Source organism: Neurospora crassa, linkage group I, assembly GCF_000182925.2.
Source record: "Neurospora crassa OR74A linkage group I, whole genome shotgun sequence".
Classification (NCBI taxonomy): Eukaryota; Fungi; Ascomycota; class Sordariomycetes; order Sordariales; family Sordariaceae; genus Neurospora; species Neurospora crassa.
The window spans coordinates 1,145,743-1,165,448 of NC_026501.1; the positions used below are offsets into that span (position 1 = coordinate 1,145,743).

Here is a 19,706-nt window from a genome sequence, read left to right on the forward strand (position 1 = left end):
GAGTCTACTTGGACAATATAACATCTCTCTTTCTTCGAGTACCTCTTATTCTTGAATGAACAGTTATTACTATATCTCGATAACGGGAAAACAACTTTACCTCTCGGGATGCCCGAAGGATGATGATGGTAAGATAAAGACGTGTAGTGATTACAAGTAGGACACGGATATTTTAGGTTTCATAGAGACCGGTATTTTAGGCCTTGGATATCTTTTCAGCCTCTGTTCAGATTTTCTTTAGACTTTCTCCAAACTCTTTTCAAAGCCTTTCCACTTCTCTCTTTACCTCTTTCTTCCCATTTTTTAACATAGCTTTCTCGTCATTTCTCTCTTCATTTCTCTCGCCACCTTTTCTTCTCTTTCTTTTGTATTCCTCCTTTACCAGTTTTATTTCTATTAATTTGTTCCGATCGCTCAGGTTATAGCTTCCATAGTGCAGTCACCGCGGTATACATACCACATTGAGTTGCCCAGCTGCCACCTTCGGTTACTTGTAGTCTTTTTGAGGAGGAACATACTATAATTGGTATAATGGTTTCCCCGCTATAACTTCTGCTCTCTGCACACCTTTACTCAAAGTCTTCTTTCCCGGAATCACTTACGAGCATTTGATGGAGGCGAAAACAGAGTACCTTGCACATAGTTCTCCACAGGAACATGCAGAATGGTGAATCTCATTCGGTGATTTTCTCGCAACGATAAACGCTCAAAAGTTCATTATCCAGCCCCAGGGCAGTACCTCGATCTTGCACTCACTTCCATACCTAAGCCCATCACACCCATTAAATCGACATCACCTACTGATTTACTTCAAAAATGGATGAGCACAAAACATAATTAAACAAAGTAAACCACATGCTGCCTTTCTCCAAACTCGTGCGTATATGCAAATGACGAGTAGGCCTAATAACCGCTGAAATGCCCATGCTGGGACAACGCTCTGCTCTGTGTGCTCTCCATACCCAAATTAAGAAACGCCTGTAAAATGCAACTGAACTCACGCTAAAATTCTTAGAATAACCAGGCCTTCTGGCTTCGGTAGAGGATTTGAAAGGTACCGGTGGCCCTGCTATATTGCGGGGGCACAAATAGCCCTCCTGGGACGAGCTTGTCTTCTATGACTGATCCTTCTGATGATTCCTGGGGTGAAGGCTCTGGGAGCCTCGCTAGCGGCGATGCCACACCCCATGGATCCTCCCCATCCGACACCAGTCCGAAAAACTGCCTTATCCGCCACTAACGGGTTTCCTTCACCTTCCTGTGATTGTCCTTTGCCAACAGTAGCGTGAGTTGGCTCTTCGATCTGCCAAAGGGAATCGTTGGAGTGGTGCTTGGAGGTGTTGGGGAGAATGCTTCGTGGAGAAGCGAGGGCGACGGCCTCGACCGGCGCGACACAAAGTCAGGTATATCTCGGGCTTCAACCAAAGACGATGTTGCTATCACGTCGGAGTCAAACTGCCCCTGAACAGTGGTGTCGGACACCTGTGTCGTGGGTTCCTCGGTCAAGGCCTGTACATTCGGAATCTCGCCGGAAAGCCTGTGAGACATTGCGTGTGGTGATGAGTAGGGGAGCTCCCCTGACATTCTTTGAGAAAACAACGGGACTCTGAGCGGCGGCCGAGGTGAGCCAACTATAGACTCTTCGGTGACACGTGTGGTGCGTGTTCTCGCTGGTGAGGGCGTGTCACTTCCACTATCATGATCAGCCACGAACCCAGCAACAGGCGCACGACGTGGCTTCTTTTCCACACTATTCCTCCTCGTAGCCTCCTGTGTCGTCGGAATATTCCGCTCACTACGAGGTAAGCTGGGAGACCGGGCAGGCATAAACCCGGAACTAACGAACAATGGTCGCCGCTCTTGGGAGCCGATAGTTACAGGTAGAATACCCCCAGAGGAAGGTCTTCGTGTAGGCCTCGCCGGCCTCTTTCCGGCTGCCTTAGCACTCGGCGCCCTCTGCTCGTCTTGGGACAATACTGAGCCACCTTGCGAGCTCCGAGAGGAATGATCTACTGACGTTGAAGCCGGCATCTCTGCTACCTTTGGGACCGGGACCTCTAACGGTGATTCTACCAAGGTCGAAGTTGGGGACGCCACTGTAATCGAGGGAGGAGACTCCTGGAAGGGTTCTTCCTCTACAGTTGGCGACTGAGTACTTTGATGAGACTGGTCTGCTGTCACCGGCACCTTACGCTGTTGGGTATTGGTCGCAGTTGATGACTGTGAACTTGTCCTACGTGGAATTACCGGCCGTCTTTTCCCTAATTTTGTATTCGCCACGACCTTTTTTCGGGCGGCTACAGGCTTGCTAGCTTTACCACCTGCAGGCGCAATAGGCAACTGCGCGGTGGGCTTTTCGGGCTTGGCTGGCGATGGAAGCGGCGGAGGTCTTATTGTAGTTGGAGATTCTGCTGTTGTTTTCGTCTTTCTCGCAGTCGGTAATGGCGGAGGTGGCATTGCTGACGGCTCTGGCACGCCCTTGGTGATGGACACACCCTCTCCGGCACGTGGTGGTGAAGCGAATCTGGCAGTATGTCGAGGTCCTGGTACGGGAGCGCTATGCTTTTTCAGGATCGGGTGTGGCGGAGGTGGCCTTGAGGAAGATGGGGTTGGTGCTTTCATTGTGACCGTAACATCACGGCCCTCTACCCTATTCTCCTCCAGTTGTTGTGTGGATGCCGGATCCTGTCCATTCGCGTTAATCTGCTCCAGAAGGGCCTTGGATCTCTGAAGATCGATTAGCATCTTTCGGCCCTAATACTTGTTGAGAAAATCACCGACCTCTAGCATTTCACGACTTCTTTTTGGGACCACGAGAGGCACATCTGTTGGACCGGTTGAGATGTCTTGATAGAGCCTGGCGAGAGTGGGACCGGAAAGCTCCCTTCTATTGCTGCCCCAAACATGCCACCAAAAGTTCTCTAGGCGGAGGTGAGTGGGATCGCCACCAAGTTTCTTGGAGATCACCGTGTATGCTAAAGATGCGCATTAGCCAGATTCTAGGGGTAAATGCTTGTATGAGTCCAAGTCTCACCGTTCCAGTAATGCCATAATACCTCTGAGGAAACGACCGACAAACTAGCCAGTTGGGTATAGACCTCAGTAGCGTTAATAATGATGCCTTGCGGCAGTACCAAATCCATGGCTGAAGGACAAGACGGGCGCAAAGGACGACGGGCACCTCAGGGTAGCCCGACGACCATTGCTTACAAGCCAAAGCTGCCGGCTTCTTTTGTGGATATCGACACTAACGCAGCAGAGCCATTGAAGACTGCTTGGGAAGGAGGGGGGCCAGTGACGGAGGATGTCCAGGGAGGTTTGGAGTTTCTGAACGAAAGAAGTCAGAAAACATGCAAACAGATCCAGTTGGGGCACGAGACGTGAGTAAGATGGTCAGGCAAGCGCAAGGTAGCAAACAGACGGCTAAACGCGAACAGGGCAGCAGGAGACCAGCCGAAAAAGGTTAGGAAGAAGTGGTGGAAGTTGAGAAGAAGCAGGGACAGTAACATGTAATGATGGGGGACATGATGTTATCTCATATTTTGGGACCTGGACATGCCGGACATGGGCAAGGACTGTGAGTCCAAGCACAGCACCACTGCTGTATTATGCTCTCGGAGTCTCGTACTTTTGCAGGCCAAGTGCCCGATGTCCGCACCCACATGCGCAGCACTGGCAACAGTGACCGGCGGCAAGCATGACAAGGTAGCTGCCCTGGCGGTGACGATCGAGCTGAGCTCAAGACAAGTGGAGGCTAGTACCGCACCACAACTGAGAACATCAATGCTCCGAAGGCTTGGGGGGCCTGGGAGCTGCCAGCTGAGCTCAGCCGGGTAGGTAAGGTAGTGTAGGGTATTTACTTGATTGCAGGAATAGTGTAGTGCGGTGACGGGGGGCCGTGGCACGCGACGGAACATCACGTACCAACGCAAGTGTGTGTCTGTCTCTGCCTGTGAGGCGGGCAGATGCCGGACAGTACCGTAGGCCACCCGGGGGGGGATTTTCAAGGTGAGGCTGAGACACAAGTCTTGGGCGCGGTTTCGAAGAGGAGGGGTGTTAGAGATGGGTACCCAACGTGGTAACGTCGCTGGTGCGAGGCCGCTGAGATGCTCCGAGTACTAGAGGTAGAAGTAGAAACAGCGAGGAAGTTCCGGGCCACGGCATATCCGGGTCATATCAACCCGACCACCAGCTGCACTGTTGTTAGGCTGCGAGGGCGCCGCGTGCTCATTCCAAGTTGGTGTTATGTGCCCGTTGGCGTGTGTGTTTAGGTGTGTGTACCTAAAAGGTAAGTACTGTAGTCAGCTGAGGTTGAAAGAACTAAGTGAACGAAGTGTGAAAAGTTCAACAAAGTCAGCCCAGCGAAGGAACGAGGGGAAGCAGGTGCGGTTAGGTTATGAATGGATAGAGGTAAGTACCTACCTCATGAACAAAGTGGAAGAAGCAGCATCATGTGTCTCGTCCAGGGAAGGCACGTCTGCTGCGCTAGGGCTCCAGGATCTGGGGCCTGGACTGATGCTCGGCTACGTCCGGGTATGTACCTACCATACTAGACTACCTTGGAGGTGACTGAAGGTGCAAGGTTGAAGTCTCTGGCAGACAGGGGGGGGAGGAGCGCTTCCTGTTGGTGCGCTGGGCACGCAAGGGAACATTGAGTACTAACAGAAGGTTTGCTAAACACAGTGTTACAGTGTTAGTGTCATCGCGGATGCTGAAATAGGTGTTGAGGCCCGGGCTCCACTACCTCTTGGTACCCAGTGGTTCTAGACAACTTCAGTTGAAATGATGCAGATGAGATCCGGGCCTGGTTGTTCCTCTTCCTTTTCACCCTCAAATCTCGCCGTGCATTAGGTTTATTCATCACCGGATTTCTGATTTTTATCCCAAGCTCGTAAGTCCCAAGGCGACACGGGTAGGTATGGACTCCCATGTTTCCCAAACAACAAGATATCCCCACATGGCATACCAAGGAGTCAATTCAGGTGGCAGGTGACAGATCGACTGCCCTGACTTGTGACAGGGGGGGCATGCTATAGCTGTTGTAACCGTAGAGCAGCTTCCCTGAGCAGCCCGGTACGTAACCCCGAACTGGCTCTGGCCATCCAGGTTCTCACTCTTGCACTTTGTCATCGAGTCTTTTCCTCGGTTCTTGTGTGCCCACCTCTGAGAAGGAGTACCGACATCAGCATTGGTCCTTTTCCCTTGAGTTATTCTTGTTGTCCTCTTGATGGGATTACAAACGAATCAAGATGTCGTCGTCGCCCACTGCAGCCTAGCTCGCTCAGCTCTACTCCCCCCTCGCGCCTCCAGTCCCCCACGTCTTCCTCCCTTCGGATAGATGGTAACCATCCAACACCCGGCTTCTCATGGTCCCGAGATCGAGGTAACTTTGGCAGAACAAGACACGTGGGTTACAGACCAGGCTGATCATTTCCACCGGCGGTAGCCTGTATCACTGATTTACCTCTACTAGCCTACGGGGTTGAAGGGAAAGTTGTGACGGAGTCTAACCCCCACACTCTCCCTCGTCCCTCTGGCATCCATGTCATACCACTGAAGGAGGCATCACATCCTACAGCAGTAACAGCCTGCCACACCAAAAAGGCCTTCTGTTACATTCGGTCTAGAAAACGTTCGGTACCTGGCGGCTAGACTTTCATTTGTCGCCCACAGCCAGCTACATATCAACACACGACCTGCCTTCCTTTCTCGGCTTCACGATCAGTCATATCGTCCTTCCCTCTTCCACGGGACTGTCCAACGGGGTTGCCCAAGACATGCCGTCTCGTATCCTTTCCCGTCTTGTCTCGCCCAGCTGACTTGCAAGTCGTAGCACAAAGTGCAACAAACCCATGTATGGCTACCTAGCGGCCTAGCCCTTCACGACCACAAACAAGCTGCTTGGATATGTGGAAAGTTGTGCTTCAAAAAAGTGCAGCCGCACTCTCTGGTGACTGATCTGCCGTTTGCGGGGAGGGACGGAGACGGGGACGTTACCCTTCCTTCCACCCAACGGATAACGGGTCGAGACGGCCACCAATCACGGGGGCTTCGCGGGTCGTGTGACCCAGATCACGGATCCAAGGGTCAGAAAACACAACCACACCTCGTTTTCAACTACATAGATCCAGCCCATTGGTAGGAAAAGGATTGACTTTGGCATGATATGATCAGCCAAGCACGCGGGAATCTTCGCAACAACTCTTGTATGAGACGGATTTTCTACCTATCGACAACGGTTGTTGTGCCGTAAGTCATCGTGAGCCGCAAGAAGCCAAGACATGGTATGAGATAAAGCGGGGGATGGAGAGACAATGTGACATGCCATCCATACCAACCTTCTCAGCCATCTGGGTTCACGATAACGACACTTGCTTTACGTTTACTCGTTCCTGCCTCGAAGAAAGAAAGACGTTCTGACTTTTGCCACCGGCCAGTCTTCCAGCCCTCGCTACTTGCAAGATGGCTTCCTCTCGCATGTCTGGGAGCCCTATCAGAGGCGTCCGTTGGGCTTTTACATCCCGCCATCAATTCCATCCTGTGCCATGCTGTGGAATTTGAGCTCAGCTATGGATCTCCGATCAGCTGCTTGCCTTCCCCTCTGCCTATCACACCGCCAACCGAGCGCGGCTCAATTACACTTTTTGTTTTCCTCCTTCTTTTCTTTGGGAGTTGGAAAGCTGGAAACATTGGTGTGTCGAGATCATGTTATGCCTGTGGTCAGATTTTGGTTTGGCCATCGTCACTGGCTCCTGGTCCAGATAGATGTCACAAGTCATGACTGAGACCTATGAGAGGGGAAATATATGTGAATAGGTGGAGAAATCGCCACGTTTTCTTTTTCCGCGGCAACTACAGATTAGCGTACAAGGTCAAGGTGAGGGCCAATAAGGGTTGAGGCTTCGGTGAAAAACAGGCGAGACAAGGAGTAGGAAACTCGTAGCGATCGATCAACGAGAAGATCGGGAGGAGATCATCTCCGGATGACTCGATGAGAAACATGGGGCTTTCTAATGATAGTAGAGTCTAAAGCAAGGGTAAAGTGCTTTTAACCGCAGTAGAACTAAGGTCCGGTAAAGCAGTGACTTGAAGAAAGATATCGCGATTTGGTTGATGCCTAAGGGTGGTAACAAATGGCAAAGTGGTCTAGTCATCTACACGCGGATATCAACCAACGGATCAGAGCACCCGAGAATACAACTTTATAGTTGAGCTATGTCTTACCATGCCCAAATAGCTGGAACGTATTCCCGTTAATAGCTACATAGTGCACAGATAGGGGCTAGAGATGAACATGAACACTAAGCACACAAGTTCAAATACACGAAACAATGCTGTTCGATTATAGCTGCTCACATTCAATACCCTCTAACATTTACTTCACCATTTCCCTCCCATCTTCAATATACCCATCCAACCGCATCCAACCGCTTTTCATCACAAGACCGAATCCCCTTTTCCTCCCCATCATCCCACTTACGTACAAGTGTACCCCCCATCAACCCTCAGATCCGCCCCCGTCACATACCGACTAGCATCCGACAACAAGAATGTGACTGGACCCATCAAATCCTCGGGGTTACCCATCTGGCCCTGCGGGATCAGCGAAGTCCACTTCTCCTTCAAGTCCGGGTTCTCGTCCAGGATCTTTTTGGTCAAGGCCGTGAGCATGTAGCCGGGGGAAATGCAGTTGACACGGATTCCCGCCTTGGCCCATTCTACCGCAAAAGAGGCGGCTAGGTGTCGGACGGCCGCCTTGGAGGCGTTGTAAGGAGTCTGCGGCTGGGGCACGTTGACGATGCTGCCGGACATGGAGCCTATGAAGACGAGGGAGCCGGGGGAGTTGCGGTCCATCTAGGTAAGTCGAGTGAAATGGTTGTTAGTCTTGTCTTGTCTTGTCTTGTCTTGTCTTGTCTTGTCTTCCAGGACACGAAATTATCAAGCTTTGGCTTGGCTTATCTAGAACATTTCAAACAGAGGCAGTGCGACGACTTACCAGATGCCTGGCAATAGCCGTGGCGAACAAGTACGTGCCGTCCACGTTGACGCCCCAGAGCTTGCGCAGCCTGTCTACTGGGTAGTTGACCGCTTCAAAGTTCTCTGTGAAGCCGGCAGAAGTGACGAGGTTGTCGATTTTGCCGTGCTCGGCGACGATCTCGGCGATGCAGGCGTCGACGGAGGCTGGGTCGGAGACGTCGGCGTAGTGGGCTGTTACTTTGGGGATTCTGGTGGATGTTAGTTGAGATGGTAACCAGTAAAAATCGTGAGAGGGGTGGGAGGAAAGGATGAATTAAGGGGAGGAGAGGAAAGGGGGAGTAAAGAAGAGATAACGAACTTCTTGGCGGAAGGATAGTCCTTCTTGAAGGTCTCGACGATGTTTTGGGCTTGTTTGGTTGCTTCTTCTTCTGTTTTTTTGTGAGGCGGTAGTCAGCGCTTCCGTTTTCTTCTTCTCGGGATTGCTCTTCATTTTCACTTGATCCTCCCCGCTGTCTCCCGTAATCTCATTCTTCACCATTACTTCACTTTCACTTTCACCTTCACTCCCACCCCTTCTCATCTTTACCACACCCCTTTGCAAGTCGCAATCCCCCCCTTCAACATCAATCACCCCCCCAACCCCGGGATAAGAAAAACCAAAAAAAAAAAAAAAAAAAAAAAAAAAAAACCCACTGTTCAAATCAACAATAGCCAAATCCCCACCACTAACCACGATCCCTTGCCCCATCACCAACCCCAACCCTCTCGCTCCGCCCGTCACCACGCCCACCTTTCCCTGAAGAGAGAACGTCGCAAGCGTCGGGAAAACATTCTGCCCCGCTCTTCCTATGCCGCTGTCCACTGGCTGCGAAGAAGGGAGTTTGGAGGGGTCTTCGGGGTATTCGACAGTGATCGAGTCGTCAGTTCGGGCGAAGGCGCCCGCTCCAGGGGTGGTGGTGGTGGTGTTCTTCTTCTTCTTTTGGAGACGAATTGCGCTGATGTGGAAGGCTCTTTGGCTTGAGGGCAGAATAGTTTGGATGGTTGGGCGGGCTGCTGTGGAGAAGATGTTGCTGGCCCGGAGGGCGCGGGGAACGGCGCGGGTTGCCATTATGAAAGGTGATGATGATGAATATGTGTGTCTGGTTGGGTATTTTTCGCCGTTGAGCTGTTCTTAGGGAGCTCGAGAGCCCAAAGTTTGTCGTGCCGTTGTGAAGATTATGTCTGTTGGGCTGCGAGATTGTGTAAGTGACAGTTCAGGAAGTTAATAGCCAAGGAGAGAGCTTGGCAACCTCAAGGTGGCTTCGATCCCAACTTACTGTCGCTAGAGTTAGTACTGACCTTGAGATACAGAAAACAATAAGGGATGAAATGATCTTGATGTTGGAATAACTTCCGTTGTCTTGTATCAAGTTTTTTTTTTTTTTATCTGGGAAAGGATAAGTTTTTCCTAGTGTATACAGCCCTCGACAACTTCTGCTACGTACACTACTACACCTACCACACGTTGCTCAGCTCAGGGAAGATATGCATATGCAGGCTCCCCTCGCAGCATCTGTTACAACATGGACGTCTAGAACTCTCGTACAACCGAAGCTTTGAAAAAATCTGGACGACGATCAGGGCCTAGACCCACCATCGTCAACCTCTATTTGCCGGAAGAATGCAAATAGCGCATCACCAACCTGGCAGTTTTAGCCCATATCATCCATTCATTCCCACCTCTGTAACGGTCACAGTTCCCACACTCAATCGCCTGTGCAGTCTTGGCGGATGTGTGTGTGTACACGCACACACGACTTTTTGGCAAAACGGACCATCGAAACGAAAGACGAAGATGAAGAAATTCAATTATACTATAGAAAAGATTATTGTCTTAGTAGTCTTAGGTACGCCGATTCTAAAATTTGAGTCCATTTTCTTTTATCTCTTCGTTTGGTAGAGATATAAGCAAACGAAATCTTATCGATAGTCCGTTTTGCCAAAAAGTCGTGTGTGCGTGTACACACACACGTCCGCCAAGACTGCACAGGCGATTGAGTGTGGGAAAGATAACCCGATGTAGTTCGAATCTCCCAACTCAGGGTCTCCGATAGTAGCCTGAAAACTCTAGACTAGACCACTCAAACGCAAATACAACAGGCAAATATCCTCAAATTCTGCACCGCAGCTGCTACTTACCTCTACCTCACCTCAACTAAAGCTTCTCGACCTTCCGTCCAGAAACATCAAGCACTCAGGCACACTAACCCGGCCGGTATGTATTTCTGGATTATATCCAAGGCGGGAGATGGATGTTTCAGAACACCGGCTGACCGCAAAGGATCTTCACTCTTCGCCTCCAGGACCTGCCAGTTGTTCAGGCTGTTTGCCTTTTCGCGGTTTTGCTTTGTCGATCTTGAACTTCAGAATCATCAGATATTCAGCTGATTTTCAGCTGAGCTGAGCTCATGCCTTGCTCCACCGTTCTCCTTTCTCTCTTCATTCTCTTTTCAGTCTTGTTTCCAGACTTCAGGGAAGACATCAAAGTCATTTGGCTGTGGCCTCAACGGCCTGAACCAAAGCAGGCACGGCAGGTACTGCTCCACTTACCCCGCACGAAGACTCTCCACTTTCTCGTCCAGTTCTCCATTTCCCCGCACTTTCTGCCTGAAGCGGGATGGGGGCATGGTGGAGATCCGCCGTGGGGCCAGTGGCTCGGTGGAGCTCGGAGATGTGGAGTAAGTCAGGTCGCCGTTGCCCCTGTAGAGCTCTCCCCGTAACAGGCACAAAAGAATGAAGCTATTCCCAACGGTCGTACCCAGTTAAAGGCCAAGTTCTCGGCGGAACAAAGATGTCAATAAGCAATTAATTAGCTTGGAGCAACACGCTAAACTACATCCTAAAGACACCAAACTTGGTCCCCCTAGGCGCCTGCTCATTTCTTCCACCCAACGCCGCCCTCAAACCAAGTCCTAAGTACCTCCTCGTATGCTGCGGCGGGATAACACCATCATCCCACAGCCTGGCGCTCGAAAACACCGCATCACTCTCCCTCTCAATCCTGTCCTGCAACTCAGGATCCGCCTTGGTGCCCACCGTCTCCATCACCTTGGCCAGCTGCTCACTACCCATGACGCCAATCCTAGCGTTTGGCCACATCCACAAGAACCTGGGTGAGTACGCCCGTCCGCACATTCCGTAGTTGCCCGCGCCGTAACTGCCGCCGACGACGACCGTGAACTTGGGCACGTCCGCACACGCCACGGCCGTGACTAGCTTGGCGCCGTTCTTGGCGATACCCTCGCGCTCGGCGTCGCGACCGACCATGAAGCCCGAGATATTTTGGAGGAAGACGAGCGGGATGCCGCGCTGGGCACAAAGTTCAATGAAGTGTGCGCCTTTAAGGGCAGAAGAGCTGAAGAGGATGCCGTTGTTGGCCACGATGCCAACGCGGTGGCCGTAGATCTTGGCGAAGCCCGTGACGAGCGTGGTGCCGTAGTCGCGCTTGAACTCGGCAAAGGCGGAGCCGTCGACGATGCGGGCAATGACCTCGTGGATGGGTAGGGGCTTGCGCAGGTTGGTGGAGGCAATTCCCAAGAGCTCGTCGGCGCTGTAGAGCGGTTCTTCAAATTTCTGCTCAAAGTCGGCCGGGGTAACGGCACCTGTGGAGGAGCCGCGCGGCCAGTTGAGATTGGCGATGCTGCGGCGGGCGAGCACAATGGCGTGCGCGTCGTCGACGGCGAGGTAATCGGTCACACCGGAGACGGAGGAGTGCATGGCGCCGCCACCAAGCTCCTCGGGGCTGACGACCTCGCCGGTGGCGGCCTTGACGAGCGGTGGGCCGGCAAGAAAGATATGACCCTGCTCTTGGACGATGATGCTCTCATCGGACATGGCGGGAACGTAGGCGCCGCCAGCGGTGCAGGGCCCCATGACCACGGCGATCTGGGGGATACCTTGAGAGGACATGCGGGCTTGGTTGAAGAAGATGCGACCAAAGTGTTCGCGGTCGGGGAAGACATCAGACTGATGGGGAAGGTTGGCGCCACCAGAATCGACTAGGTAGATGCAGCTGTTTGGTCGTCCGTGTCAGTGAACCGTATGTACATGTGTCGTGAAAAGAAAGGTCGAGACTTACGGCAGGTTGTTCTCCTTGGCAACCTCCTGCGCCCTCAAATGCTTCTTGACCGTAATGGGATAATAAGTGCCACCCTTGACAGTGCTGTCATTGGCGACGATAACGCACGTAACGCCCTCAACCACACCCACACCCGTGATGATGCCACCGGCGGGCACATCTGCCTCGGGGTAGAGTTCATGGCCAGCCAAAGGAGAAAGCTCCAAGAACGTTGTGCCAGGGTCAATCAATGCAGTGATGCGATCGCGCGGAAGCATTTTCTTGCGCAAAAGGTGCTTCTCGCGCGCCTTCTGGGGACCGCCCTGGTGAACCTTGCGGGTGAGCTCTTCTAGACGGGCCATGGCCTCGCCCATAAGGCGCTCGTTCTCCTTGAACTCGGGGGAGTCGGTGTCGACATCGGACTTGAGGACGGAGATGGCATTGGCTTGGTGGGGAGTCGTGAAAGTTGCGACCGAGCGTCGTTGTTGCTGGAGGAGGCTTTGTTGACGTTGTGATTGTTGTGGTTGCTGCTGGTTGCTGTGGAGGAGGAGCCCGAGATTGCGGGGATGCAGGGGTAAACTGGCGGATCGTGGGGATGTGGAGGCTGCTCTGGACAATTGCTTGGAGAAGAGGAGAACCTCTCTCCTGCTGGCGGACGAGAAGGACATGGTGATGATGGCGTTTACCGGACACTTACAAACTCGACACAGCATACAAGAAGGACGAAAAGAAAGAGGAAAACAACAAAACCAACTGAAGGGGAAAAGACGCCCACGACAACTTCCTTCCAACTCCGCCGCGCCCAGCCGAAGTCCTCGGTCTAACTTGAGCGGCTGCCATCTCAGATCTCGACATTGGCATCCATCACACCGTCTGACGTACCCCTCACGGGCTTGTGAAACCCAATGCCCGGCTTCCATGTAGCCAATCACAACAAGGATCACTAACAAGATCGCCAAAACCCGAGGCAAGCCGTCGCCAACCGTCCACTTTCAATAGAACACAAGGGTAACATTTACCATCAAAGACTGCCGCGGCTCTGGCTAGATGCGGGATGTTTGGAACAGAAACCACGTTAACGCTAGGTGGTGTAATTCGTGGCTGGCCATTGTTAGTGGATGGCGAGAGGGGGATCCAGGGGATGCACAAGAGAAAGGATGAACGGAGCTCATCCCGACTTGATTACAACTGTGACTTTTTTTTTGTTTTTGCTCTCTTCCCCTTTCTCCCAACTTTATCTATCTACTGCCAGAGTAACCATCAGTTTTAGTCTTCACCAAGTAAACAGAACCCGACAAAACACACAAATGTCCACCCAAGGCCTCTCCCGCGCCCTTGCGCGCTCCACCACCACCAAATCCATCCCCAGAATCCCCACGGGGATTTCAAGGGTTCCCCGTCAATCGCGACTCCACAGCACTTACACGGCGACAACAACAACAACAACCACAACCACAACCACAACAACACGCCGCCCATCACCAACCACAGTCTCACCACTGCTAACCCTCAACCACATCCAAACTCAACGCCGCAATGCCTCCCACCACAACAAACACCCCGCCGGCTTCACTCCCCCCTCCCCCACCGACCTCGCCGAGCTCCGCGAGCGCGTGCAAGAATTCGTCCGGCGTTCCCTTCCCGAGACCCTCGCCGCCGAAACCGACAAATCCAATGCCTTCCCGCCTCACATGTGGCAGGCCCTCGGCGACGCCGGTCTGCTCGGCATCACGGCCGACGAAGCCTACGGCGGTCTGTCGATGGGTTACCAAGCGCACTGCGTCGTCATGGAGGAACTCTCGCGCGCTTCGGGCTCGATTGCCTTGTCCTATGCCGCGCACAGCCAATTGTGCGTGAACCAGCTGAGTCTGAACGGCAACGCCGAGCAAAAGGAGAAATACCTGCCGGGACTGATTTCCGGCGAAAAGGTCGGTGCGTTGGCCATGAGTGAGAGTGGAAGTGGAAGCGATGTGGTCAGCATGCGGACGACGGCCAAGAAGGTCGAGGGCGGCGGGTATAAGCTCAATGGAAGCAAGATGTGGATCACCAATGGCCCGGATGCGGACGTGATTGTGGTGTATGCCAAGACGGAGCCGGATGCTGGAAGTAAAGGGATCACGGCTTTTATCGTTGAGACGAAGAAGGACGGCGTCAAGGCAGAGGGGTTCGAGTGCCTGAGGAAGCTGGACAAGATGGGCATGCGTGGGTCGAACACCGGCGAGCTAGTGTTTGAGAATGTATTTGTGCCCGAGGAGAATGTGCTGGGCAAGGTCAATGGGGGCGTGAGGGTGTTGATGGAGGGACTGGATCTGGAGAGGCTGGTGCTGAGCGCGGGACCGCTGGGTTTGATGCAGGCGGCGCTGGATGTTGCCTTGCCGTATGCTCACTCGAGGAAGCAGTTCGGCACCCCGATTGCCCATTTCCAGCTGTTGCAGGGCAAGTTGGCCGATATGTACACCAAGTTGCAGGCGTCGAGGGCGTACACGTATGCGACGGCCAAGACGGTTGATGAGCAAGGGGTTATCAAGACACAAGACTGCGCTGGTGCTATTTTGTATGCGGCAGAGAGGGCGACCGAGGTCGCTCTGGATGCCATTCAGATCTTGGGTGGTATGGGCTACATGGAGGAGATGCCGGTGTCGAGGATCATGAGGGATGCCAAGTTGTATGAGATTGGCGCGGGCACCTCAGAAGTTAGGAGGATGGTCATTGGAAGGGTTTTCAACAAGGAATATGCCCATTTGGCCAACAACTAGCTTGTCTGTAGAATTTATTATTAGATTGGCAATGGCATTGGATACCTCTATAGACAGAAGCGTGCTCTCGACATTTTCAGTATCAGCCTCTCCACTGAGAATAGTGTGGTTTCTTCCACTTTGTTCGCATGTCTTGTTCAGGAAAACCGTACAGAAGACCCTCTCCAATATGCCCCCTTAACAAGCTGCATCATGAGGCTAGTGTACACAGCTGCTGCATGAGATGCTGTAACGGGCCCAGACTTTTCGTTCCTTGCTCTCCGTGTACCATTGTGATATTTGACATTCGACAATGATGATGATGATGACGACGATCTACCTTGTCCGGCCTTCCCGCCCCTTGCCTGTCCTTCGTTGCTTCGCATTAGTCTTCTCACACCCTGGTCTGTGTGAGTGTCGTGTGCCTTGTGCCTGCGTTCAGACAAGGATGACCCCCACCCTTTATTGACCACTCCTTCATCTTGATGAGAACGGGATGGTGGTCAAAAATGTGATATATGAGCCGCACAATTGTGTGGTAGAACCTGGTTGGTCCGCTCTGTCTCATATGAAAACGCATGACACTAAACCGCCGAAGGAGAGCGCGCATTGTCAGCGAGTGTTCCTTACTCGGGAACCTTTCCCCCACAAAAACTTGTGGGAAGCATCCACATGGGGAAGAGCTTCGCTTATACACGTGTACGATCATGGCGGCCCTGGCATACGCACGTAACCTTTGTTGGTGAAGCAGCCCAGCCCCCTCCCCTTCAACCGCGAGTAAGAACTAACACCGTCGAATAGTCACAGTATCAGCTATACGTCCCGGCCATGTTTGTATATTCGATCAGTTTCTTTCTGACCTCCACAATGATCCGCAGAACCGAGTGTCTGGATCATCAGTATCAACGTAGCATCAGAGATATCATGCAACATTGGCCTGGGTAGATGGGTGCTTTTACTGAGCTCGAGTTCGGATCGTCGACACTTAGTTGCACATTAAGGCTGACCTGATATTACCAAGCTCCTTCAACGCGCTTCTCCCTTAGCTCTCCTTATGATAGAGGTATCGTTCGTAAGTCTCTCTTTATATCCTCCCCAGCTTGCGGTTATGTCCGATTAGCCGCGTTTGTCAACTGAACGGGCGGCTGAGGCCGTCATTCGCCCGTTTTCCCCATGTTTACCCAAGGCTTAGCATCTCTGTCGTCGTATTGCTAAACCAGCAATGTCTCTTCGCCACTGCATTTTCCCTGAAAGATGCTTACGCGAACTGGGGATTTCGTAATGTGAGCATATACCCGTTGGTGTTCCTTGCCGGGACTGATGTCTGTCCGAAACCAAGATGAGCCCCCTTCTTAAACCTTTTCCAGTTGACGTGATACGGGATCTCGAGAAATATATGAGACAGCAGTGGCCGCTGGTGCTTAGGATGACCATTCCGGAGCCATGTGATCTCGGTGATGCAGAAGCGAACAAAAACCACCTTTGGACTTTACGCCGGGAGCGACGAAACCAAATAGACAGAACTTTCTGGGCACGCAGAATTTGCAATGACTTCCAAAGTCCAGACCTCCATTTATCAAGGGGAGACAGGAGAATTATTTCGATTGTGCTCAATACTTCACCCCCTTGTGATGATCAATGATACCTCGCATTGAACAGCGGGCCATTACTTTGGACGTACTCTCGGGGTTCCTGTTCGTTCGTCTTCATGTAGACTAACTTCCTATTGCCTTCTGTAATATTTGGATAGCGTAGCATCTAAGGACACGGCTTGCTTAAGCATCATCCCACATAGCAGGTGAGTGTGTGTGCGCTTCAAGTTTCTACTCTGCCTAAAACTTAAAGACCGCCAAAGGACTTGTCAGGGTATACTCATGCCCAATTTGTTGGTTAACATGGGCCCATTCCCTTTGATACCATAGGCAAACGGAGAGCTTGTAAGACCTCCCCAGGGGGCAATCTGCGAATGATAGTTATAAGTTGGTAGTACAAGGTCGGAGCGGTAGGATCGCAGAGCGTAGCAACTTTCAACCGGTCAAAGGGAGAGGTCGAGAAGATCTAATGAATATCATATGCGCGGGCTACTCGAATAGGACAGCGTGGAAGGATGGGAGCGAATGTATGTTGGCGGCTCATTGGATACGAACCAGCCGTTGGACCCCGGTTTCTGAGGAGTACGTAGGAGAACCGTTTCCGTTAATCGGGTGAGCTACCCTGACAAGACGGATATGATTGAACCTTCCTCTACGAGAAAATGTTTGCATAGCGGGCAATCGCAGAGAACCCCGGTGAAAATCAGCTTGTCGACGCCGGAACAGGAACGGGAGCGCCGGTGTAGGCAGGGGAAGGCATCAGGTAAAATGTCGGTGACCGAGTGCTTTACGGGGCAAAATGAAGAGTAAGATGGCACATAACTGCTTGCTTGCCCCAAAAGTATCCAATGTGAAAAAAGAGTTTCTCCCTCTACAGGGTTGAATCCCGTCATAGAAACTCCAGGCAAGGAAACGGAATCCGGAACGAACAGCTGAAAGCTACAAAGAAACAGAGACCATAGAACAGCGGTGAAGATCTTTCACAACACAAATGGAGTAGGGCTCTGGGTTTATACCAAGAAACCGACTTGTACCGGCACTCCTGAAAAGATGATAGCTTTTGGGCAATGTACAGCATCGGGCATCTGATGGTGCTACGGTGGTATGATTAGCCACCATCGTCACCAGAATGCAGTGAATTCAGTCGACGTTGTGATTACTCAAACGAGACATCATGAACTTTTGCTCCCAGGTATCACATAACGCTGCTTTGATTTGGGGCCAACTTTGGTGTTGATTCGACGACAGCTGTGGTAAGACTGACGACTTAGAAGGAGGACAACACGTGGAGCTGTATCGGACCGTCGAACTCGCAGCACGACAGGGCGATACGGCACGTAGGTTTGTGAACCATGGTCGTGACACAAGGCTCGGAGTTCGCGTTCATGGATAATATATTGCATAGGGAACTGGGGGGCAGGCGTTAACTGGCCGCTTGTTTCTTTTTCAGTCCGTGAACCCATGCTTTGGACCAGTCCTGCAGATTGACCGGTTGCTCCTGTCGCTCACCGGCGTTTGAATATCAGGATGAAATGGTCCGGAGTACTGGGTACTAACCATGGCGTGTTTCTGAGCCGCTCGGTCTGCAGGCGAAAGGGATGAATGGTACTGTTAATATAACTTGAGTATGGTATTGGGAGAGAGCGAGAGAGTTGCTTTTCACAACAGAGAAATTGCTTTGTGGCGTGGCCCATATACCAGACTTGTCGAAGCTGTGGCGAGACTGGAACGCATCATCCTCGGCTTGTTCATTCCTTGCACTGGCAACCATATATATGTGGGCATCCTTGAGCAGCTCCTCGGTGCTCCCACAACACACACAAGGAGAACTTCTCCCGCAGCAGTGAACCTCGCTGGCCTCCCAAAACTTTTAAACCAACAACCGACAACAGGACCGACAACATAATGGCGATCGATCTTCAGCCATGGCTGGATGGCATTGATGCCAGCATGGTATTCCACCCAGCTAACGCCTTTGTGATCTCGTGCGGCACCGTGACGCTTGACCTCGGCCGTGGAAAGGTGCTGTTGATTTGGAACCGGAACCTTTCGATCTTTCAGCTGCCCAAGGGTCGAAGGAACATTGACGAGCCCATGCTCAACGCGGCTCTGCGCGAGACATACGAAGAGACCGGAGTGCGGGCGACGCCGCTGGAGCTCAACATTGCTACGAGAGCAACACTGCCTACCGTCGACGAAGAGGCTGATGGGCCACCACAAAAGAGCCCACAGATCACCGAAGGGCACCTGAGCACCGAGTTTGTCGGTACCTGCCTCTATCCAGACCCGCAGTCGGACACCAAAGCGCTCAAGGCCGTCTTCTTCTTCGTGGCAACGGCTGACTCGGCGGCCACACGAGACAATGGGACGCAGGAGACATATGAAAAGCTCGAGGCTTCATGGGTTCTCATCTCGGAGGTGGACCAGAAACTTCGATTTGCGAGCGAAGTTGCTGTTGTGAAGAAGGCGGTAGCGGATGTTAGGAAATCGGGATATACCATCAACAATGCCTAGTTGAGGTCTGTTGACGGGGTGGATGTGGGAGAGAGATTGCACGAGACTGGGAGAAATGTCGAAGGAAGGCGAAGGAAGGCCATCCTCCCTTTGTGAGCGAAGGGCCTTCGAGACATTCAGGTTATGGAATACATGCGGGGGGGAAACTGCGTGATCTCCCAGAAAGACACATGGAAATTGTGACGGTGATGTTTTAGGGTGTGAAGGCAAAAGAGACTGTCAAAAGAACGGAAAAAGGCCGGTGGGATTCGAGTATGTGTTATTTTAGAACGCGCTGTCTTTAGCAATCAAGAATGTAATTTGACATTGCAGACATGGAGATCTTCATCGCAAGGTACTGGATTTCCACTCGCAGTCGATCTTGTCTGGTCAGATCGAGACGCAGATGAAGCCTGTCATGTGTCACGGATGTTCAATCTCTTCGCGGGAAAACACGAGACCGTAGACAATTCCAGATTCGGAAAAGCGACCGGTCTGCATGAAGACGGAGCGAGTGGTGAGGCGGCCGTCTGGCTGATTGTTGAGGGTTAGACGGACTGATGTTAATCGTGTTGGTGTTGAAGTTGGTCGAGAGGATTGGAGAATGAAAGAAGAGAAATGATGGCGTGCGATCAATGTAAACTTTTCGCCCCGAGACCGCCAGTCAATTTTGGCACATGATTGGTCACATACCATAGAGGTAGGTATAGTCGGCACTTTGAAGTCCCGATCATTGAAGCCATCTGGGCTCCTTCTCGAGTGTGAAAAAAGATGGGCGGGAAGGTGGGGCTTCGGGAAGCAGTTCGGACGTGG

General features: G+C 52.1%; 6 protein-coding genes across 7 annotated transcripts; 3 read left to right on the forward strand and 3 right to left on the reverse strand.

The window, feature by feature from the left end:
* Positions 1–666: 666 nt before the first annotated feature.
* Positions 667–4,419, reverse strand: NCU02130 (hypothetical protein). Its single transcript, XM_959195.2, has 4 exons — positions 3,925–4,419; positions 3,035–3,327; positions 2,782–2,975; positions 667–2,727 (listed from the first exon to the last, which is right to left on the reverse strand). Exons 2-4 carry the CDS (start codon positions 3,141–3,143, stop codon positions 1,237–1,239), a joined length of 1,794 nt encoding a protein of 597 aa, XP_964288.2. The 5' UTR covers positions 3,144–3,327; positions 3,925–4,419; the 3' UTR covers positions 667–1,236.
* NCU02129 (hypothetical protein) lies at positions 3,565–4,767 on the forward strand (the record flags this gene model as incomplete). Its single annotated transcript, XM_959194.3, has 3 exons — positions 3,565–3,833; positions 4,302–4,410; positions 4,684–4,767. 3 exons carry the CDS (start codon positions 3,565–3,567, stop codon positions 4,765–4,767), a joined length of 462 nt encoding a protein of 153 aa, XP_964287.3.
* Positions 4,768–7,324: 2,557 nt separating this feature from the next.
* On the reverse strand, positions 7,325–9,405 carry NCU02128. 2 transcript variants are annotated; one of them, XM_011394638.1, is made up of 5 exons: positions 9,316–9,405; positions 8,671–9,206; positions 8,336–8,405; positions 7,997–8,225; positions 7,325–7,854 (listed from the first exon to the last, which is right to left on the reverse strand). In XM_011394638.1, the coding sequence occupies exons 2-5, from the start codon at positions 9,083–9,085 to the stop codon at positions 7,477–7,479; spliced, it is 1,092 nt and encodes a 363-aa protein (XP_011392940.1). In that variant the 5' UTR covers positions 9,086–9,206; positions 9,316–9,405; the 3' UTR covers positions 7,325–7,476. The 2 variants fall into 2 exon arrangements, with proteins under 2 accessions (XP_011392940.1, XP_011392941.1); XM_011394639.1 differs by having other exon boundaries at positions 9,294–9,405.
* A 1,387-nt stretch (positions 9,406–10,792) lies between these two features.
* On the reverse strand, positions 10,793–12,903 carry NCU02127 (methylcrotonoyl-CoA carboxylase subunit beta). The gene is made up of 2 exons (XM_959192.3): positions 12,095–12,903; positions 10,793–12,028 (listed from the first exon to the last, which is right to left on the reverse strand). The coding sequence occupies exons 1-2, from the start codon at positions 12,784–12,786 to the stop codon at positions 10,849–10,851; spliced, it is 1,872 nt and encodes a 623-aa protein (XP_964285.3). The 5' UTR covers positions 12,787–12,903; the 3' UTR covers positions 10,793–10,848.
* Positions 12,904–13,269: 366 nt separating this feature from the next.
* NCU02126 (isovaleryl-CoA dehydrogenase) lies at positions 13,270–14,912 on the forward strand. Its single transcript, XM_959191.2, has one exon. It carries the CDS (start codon positions 13,381–13,383, stop codon positions 14,827–14,829), a length of 1,449 nt encoding a protein of 482 aa, XP_964284.1. The 5' UTR covers positions 13,270–13,380; the 3' UTR covers positions 14,830–14,912.
* A 2,708-nt stretch (positions 14,913–17,620) lies between these two features.
* NCU02125 (hypothetical protein) lies at positions 17,621–19,464 on the forward strand. Its single transcript, XM_959190.2, has one exon. The coding sequence runs from the start codon at positions 18,306–18,308 to the stop codon at positions 18,912–18,914; it is 609 nt and encodes a 202-aa protein (XP_964283.1). The 5' UTR covers positions 17,621–18,305; the 3' UTR covers positions 18,915–19,464.
* Positions 19,465–19,706: the final 242 nt, after the last annotated feature.

What these genes read in the sequence shown, in the direction of transcription:
- NCU02125 (XM_959190.2), top strand. Translation starts at nt 18,306, where the DNA reads ATGGCGATCGATCTTCAGCCATGGCTGGATGGCATTGATGCCAGCATG.
- NCU02128 (XM_011394638.1), bottom strand. Translation starts at nt 9,085, where the DNA reads ATGGCAACCCGCGCCGTTCCCCGCGCCCTCCGGGCCAGCAACATCTTC. An exon ending in GGCTATTGTTGATTTGAACA is followed by an intron (nt 8,406 to 8,670) that starts GTGGGTTTTTTT and finishes ACAAAAAAACAG; the next exon opens with AAGAAGAAGCAACCAAACAA. An exon ending in CGGCTATTGCCAGGCATCTG is followed by an intron (nt 7,855 to 7,996) that starts GTAAGTCGTCGC and finishes CGACTTACCTAG; the next exon opens with ATGGACCGCAACTCCCCCGG.
- NCU02130 (XM_959195.2), bottom strand. Translation starts at nt 3,143, where the DNA reads ATGGATTTGGTACTGCCGCAAGGCATCATTATTAACGCTACTGAGGTC. An exon ending in ATTATGGCATTACTGGAACG is followed by an intron (nt 2,976 to 3,034) that starts GTGAGACTTGGA and finishes GCGCATCTTTAG; the next exon opens with CATACACGGTGATCTCCAAG. An exon ending in GAAGTCGTGAAATGCTAGAG is followed by an intron (nt 2,728 to 2,781) that starts GTCGGTGATTTT and finishes ATCGATCTTCAG; the next exon opens with AGATCCAAGGCCCTTCTGGA.
- NCU02127 (XM_959192.3), bottom strand. Translation starts at nt 12,786, where the DNA reads ATGCTGTGTCGAGTTTGTAAGTGTCCGGTAAACGCCATCATCACCATG. An exon ending in GCCAAGGAGAACAACCTGCC is followed by an intron (nt 12,029 to 12,094) that starts GTAAGTCTCGAC and finishes ACGACCAAACAG; the next exon opens with CTGCATCTACCTAGTCGATT.
- NCU02126 (XM_959191.2), top strand. Translation starts at nt 13,381, where the DNA reads ATGTCCACCCAAGGCCTCTCCCGCGCCCTTGCGCGCTCCACCACCACC.